Source organism: Nicotiana attenuata, chromosome 11 (assembly GCF_001879085.1).
Source record: "Nicotiana attenuata strain UT chromosome 11, NIATTr2, whole genome shotgun sequence".
Classification (NCBI taxonomy): Eukaryota; Viridiplantae; Streptophyta; class Magnoliopsida; order Solanales; family Solanaceae; genus Nicotiana; species Nicotiana attenuata.
The window spans coordinates 42,456,797-42,462,269 of NC_031999.1; the positions used below are offsets into that span (position 1 = coordinate 42,456,797).

The 5,473-nt window shown below is 36.2% G+C and overlaps 1 protein-coding gene across 1 annotated transcript; it reads right to left on the bottom strand.

Annotated features, from left to right (window-relative positions):
• On the bottom strand, window positions 2,449-4,941 carry LOC109234402. Its single transcript, XM_019400381.1, has 2 exons — window positions 4,299-4,941; window positions 2,449-2,997 (listed from the first exon to the last, which is right to left on the bottom strand). Exons 1-2 carry the CDS (start codon window positions 4,767-4,769, stop codon window positions 2,935-2,937), a joined length of 534 nt encoding a protein of 177 aa, XP_019255926.1. The 5' UTR covers window positions 4,770-4,941; the 3' UTR covers window positions 2,449-2,934.

Here is a 5,473-nt window from a genome sequence, read left to right on the forward strand (position 1 = left end):
CTTATGCTGGAACTCCCGTAAAATTTGCGGGCGTATTTTTTCGGATTTTGAACAGTGTTTTCGCTCAGATTTAAAATGGGCTAAATTTCGATGACTTTTAAAATTTGGCTATTTTTCAACGACCAGTGGTAAATCTGATTATTTTTGAATTTCTCCCTTTTTTCTATCACTTTCTGCCCATTGCTATTTTTGTTGTCAATAAGGACAGCACAACCCAAAGCAATGCACAATAGCCAGTCTGGTATAATACCAACAAAAATATAGCCTGTTGTGACCAAATGTGTGTTAGAAAAGTTGGTGCTCATTTTTCTGTTTACCATAACAACCTTTTTTTTTTAAATAACTGTAGTGTCCGTATCACTAATTAATTTTATGAGATATTTATAGTATTTCCCACCAGCATGGATATTGGGTAACAGGGGTGGAGCTAAAAATTTGAGTTTATAGGTTCTATATTTTTTTCTTTGGTTTCCCACCCGGTATCCGGTACCAGCATTGGAGCCCAGACTATATCCGAATTCGCGCCGCGTAGGGCCCATTCGGGGGGAAGCGCTCCCTACCAAGGATTTTCCATACCCAGAGCTCGAACTCAAGACCTCTGGTTAAGGGAAGGGCAGTCCCATCCACTACGCCACATCCTTTGGTTATATATTTCTATATTTAAAAAAAGACAACTTATTGGATTCTAGATAAGTTATCTACACATATTAAATTAATTTTTTAACACAAATACCGGATTTGGAATAAAACTATAGAGTTCGGCAGAACCCATACGCAAGCTTGCAGTGGCGTATCTGGGACTATAGCTACGGGTTCATTGAACTCGTAACTTCCGAGGCGCATCATACTGTAAAAATTTACTAAAATTGTAAAAAATTGTGAATATGAACCCATAATTTTGAAAATATGATGGGTTCAATGCTAGAAATCTTAAATATTGAACCTATAAAATTTAAATCATGAATCCGCTCCTGCAGGTTTGTGGCTCCACCTCTATCAACTTTGTCCATCAAAACTTTTAAATAAATAAAAAGAAATCACCTAATATATTTGCATCCACCAAAATTTTAGATAAGTTGGTGCTCATTTTTCTGTTGCCATAACAACTTTTCACAAACGAAAAATACTAATGGAAGTGGAAAACCACTCTGGCAAATTACAGACCTATTAATTAACAGCAAAAGACAAAATTGCTTTTTTTACTTGCACATCCTACACCCTATAAAAAAATCCTTTAGGCCAATTATACAGATTCCAACCTTTCATGAAATGCCTCATTCCACTAAAAAAGACATCTCTCTGGTCTTTTCATAATTTGGTTTTTGTGTGTGAGAGAGAGCATGTAACTTTGTCTTCTCTTGCAAAGAAATCAACCTATTTTTACATTTAAACATTTAGGCTAGCTGTCAATGTAGTGAGATAAATTAAAGAAGATGGGTCCAAAAGTAAACGGAGCCATAAAGTAACGTTAAAGTTGTCTCTATGTTACCTATAGATCACGGGTTCGAACCGCGGAACAAGCCACTAATACTTGCATTAGGTTAGGTTATCTATATCACATCCTTGGGGTATGACCATCCCCGAATCCTGTGTGAATTCGAAAGATTTTGCGCATCAGGTTGCCCTTTTTTTTGCCTAAGCCTTTCATGAGCAGTGTTATTCGGCACATGTATAATTGGAGGTAGCCAGTGGAATAATCAAGATCCGGACAAGTTAACTCGGACACCACCATTTTAAAAAAAGAAAAAGAAGATATCAACCTATTTGTTTTGGATCACCCTTTCTGCACTACAAACCAGAACTTGCTCTTTATCCATCTGGCTTATCCAGCAAAATCTTTTTCATCTCTTGATCAAAATTAACCTAATGGTATTATAAATATCTGATATCTATGATTTATTTCCTTTTAGTTCCACCAACTTTAGAATGGTACAAGACTACAAGTTAATGCATACTAGCACTCAACCCCTATTCATAGCAAAATCACTATAACAGTACAGAGAAGGAGATATAGTGCAGCTCAGTGCACAAGGCATCTCGTGTTCTCGCAAGTTCAAGAAAGGGCCGCACCCTAAGAGTAATGACGTAGACACCCTAACCTAATGCAAGCATTATTTCATAGCAAAATCACTATAACAGTACAGAGAAGGAAATATAGTGCAACCCGGTGCACAAGACATTCTGCATTCACGTAGAGTCGAGGAAGGGCCGCACCCCAAGGGGTGTGATGTAGACAGCCTAACCTAATGCAAGCATTATTTCATAGCAAAATCACTATAACAGTACAGACAAGGAAATATAGTGCAACCCGGTGCACAAGACATTCTGCGTTCACGCAGAGTCGAGGAAGGGCCGCACCCCAAGGGGTGTGATGTAGACAGCCTAACCTAATGCAAGCATTATTTCATAGCAAAATACTATTAACAGTACAGAGAAGAAAATACAGTATAAGAAAGAAATGGCAAATTTATTTCATTATTTCATATTCTATGTCTCCAACTACAAAAAAAGTGAATTGTTCTAATAACCATTATTTATGACTATATCCATAAATGAATAATACAACAAAGAAACAAACCTTTTCTGAGAATTTCACATATTGAGCAGATGACCTGTATCTCTATACCCCAAACTCCAAGTAATGTAAGATGCCCTTGACATCACTCTCTTGCTTACCATCTTAGATTCCAATTTCTAATAAGATATTGCCCGTTCCGATTCACTCACTGACTCTAAATTCTGAATTCGCTTCTGCCTGCACTGTACAAGAAAATGCAAACCAGCATAGAGCACAATCTGCTCCAAGCAAATGAGACCTGCTAAAACCAGACTTGACTCTCTGCAGACATTTACAATACAAGGAATGACAAAGACAACCAACACCTTTGATTGAGCTATGTGCAATTCTGTAACCAACTTTTGAACCTGCATTTTCTACAAAACAGCATTGCCAATATTCCCCTGATCAAGTTTGTACTTAATCTTCCTGGATAGACTCTGCTCACAAAATAAACACAAGGAAATTATATCAATCAAGAATGGAACTTGAAGTGCTAGTCTTGTACTACTTTAAGCACATTCTATAAAGGGCAGCCCAGTGCACTAAGCTCCCGCCATGCGCGAGGTCCGGGGAAGGGCCGGACCACAAGGGTCTGTTGTACGTAGCCCTACCTTGCATTTCTGCTAGAGGCTGTTTTCACGGCTCGAACCCGTGACCTCCTGGCCACACGGCAACAACTTTACCAGTTACGCCAAGGTTCCCTTTTATGTAAGCACATTATATAGATGATGCATAATGCTGACAAAAACAAAGAACTAAGAATGTTTAAGTTCTTGAAATCTCTATATAGCACTCAAATAGAACCCCAAAAAAGACAAATCTTGGAGCATTCTGCCTGCACCTTGTGCAAATATAGTACTAACTATGCTTAACATGAATTTTTCAGCTTTAATTAACAAATGGACAGAAACCCAAAAACCATATTAGAAAACCATACAGATTTAAAGCAGAACTAAAATGACCAATATTTGATTAACCATCCAATTGGTAATTGGATTGCTCTCAAGAACTAAAGTTCAAATCTTGTAAATAACTACTACTACGCCTAAATGCATTCTGCTCTATTTAGACCATTCTGATTTTAATAGTACTCAATAATTTCTCCTTCTTAGTCATAGTATCTTGCAAAGAAATAGTCAATTCATGAACTCGTAGAAGGGAATACACGACGTGAATCCAGATTAGTCAGGATAGTGGATTCTTAAAATCGAACACAACAACAAGTACGCCTCAATCTCAAGCAAGTTGGGATCAGATATATGGATACTCATTGATCACATTACTCCATTCTGATTTTAATAGTACTCAATAATTTCTCCCTCTTAATCATAGAATCTTGAGAAACAAATAGTCAATTCATGAACTCTAGCAGGGAGTACACGGCGCAAATTCAGATTAATCAGGATAGTCGATTCTAAATATCGAATACAACAACAAGAAGTATGCCACAGTCCCAAACAAGTCGGGATCAACTATATCAATTCTCATTGACCACGTTACTCTATTCTGATTATACTCAATAATTTATCCCTGTTAATCATAGAATCTTGAGAAGCAAACGGTCAATTCATACACGAATTCCGATTAGTCAAACCAGTGGATTCCGAATACTGAATGATTAAACCAAAAAACAATACTAGTAAAAACAAACCAATCAAGAAAAAGTAAGACTTTAGACACGCGTCATGGATATATTGAGTTTGGTTGGTGTAAACACCAAGTGCGAGTAAGTTTTTACCTTAGCTTCAAGATCTGTAAGTTGAACAGCAGTACATTCCTTTGGACTATCAAATGCAGACAATGAAAACTGCTTAGAGACAACACCAACATCAAAATAAATAACACCAGAACTTGAAGCTGAAACATAGATTCTCTTCACTTGAAACCATAAAAACAAATCTTTAGCTGAAATCCCAGAAACTGAATCGATCTGACCATCACTAACTCTTCCTGATACATTCCTTTCATAGTGTAATTCATTTTCCTTTTTATCAAATACTGCATTACAAGCTTGATCTAAATGGACAACAAAATTCCCAGAGTTATCTAATGTAAAATTCCTCACACCCTTTGGTAGTAAACCCTCTGGTAATCCATGGGATTTAAGAACTTCATATATTGATGATTCTGCTGAGACTAAAACCAATATAGAAAATAAAAGAAAAGTGGATATGAAAAAGGATTTTTCAAGATTATGATGAAACAACATCTTGGTGTTAGTGCATAGGGGAAAAAGAGTTTTGGGGTTTGAGAAAATTAAGGTTTTTGGGTTGTTTAAAAAGTGAGATTTTAAGGGGAAAAAAAGAGGAAAATGATGGTGGAGAAGAATAAGAAGATGAAATGAGGAACAAAGGAGAAGCTTAGAGGCAAGTGTTGCCAGCAGGAGTACAGAAAGGATTAGGAGAATTATCAATTATTGGTGGTCATTGTGTGGGGTCCATTCAAGTGGAGGTATTTTTCCCATGTGGTGAAGTACACCACAGCTAATAGAGTTTTTTTTTTTTTTTTTTTTTGGTTCCCCACTTGTAGCTTGTTTTGGAATTTGGATGGTTGTTATTTAGTGTATCGTATTGTTATTCTAAATCTAATGCTTATTTTGATTGTTATTTGAATTTTATTGTATCGTATCGTTAAATTCGTCGTTATGTAATGACGAAAAATGTCACTTTATCTAACGACGGATTTGGTGTGTGGTGGTGTCGTTACCTTGCTTTTTCCTCTCATCTTGCCCTTTTTTATTATTAAATAATCATATTTTATCATTTATCATACTTTTTTATAAAATAATTCTATAATTTTCTTAGTAATATTGTAAGTTTATTCTTCATGTTGTTGGTGCATGACATCATCAAATAACGGCAAATGATACAATCTATCCAAACGTTGTATTCATCAAATAATACAATACAATAC

What these genes read in the sequence shown, in the direction of transcription:
- LOC109234402 (XM_019400381.1), bottom strand. Translation starts at nt 4,769, where the DNA reads ATGTTGTTTCATCATAATCTTGAAAAATCCTTTTTCATATCCACTTTT. An exon ending in TTACAGATCTTGAAGCTAAG is followed by an intron (nt 2,998 to 4,298) that starts GTAAAAACTTAC and finishes TTTTGTGAGCAG; the next exon opens with AGTCTATCCAGGAAGATTAA.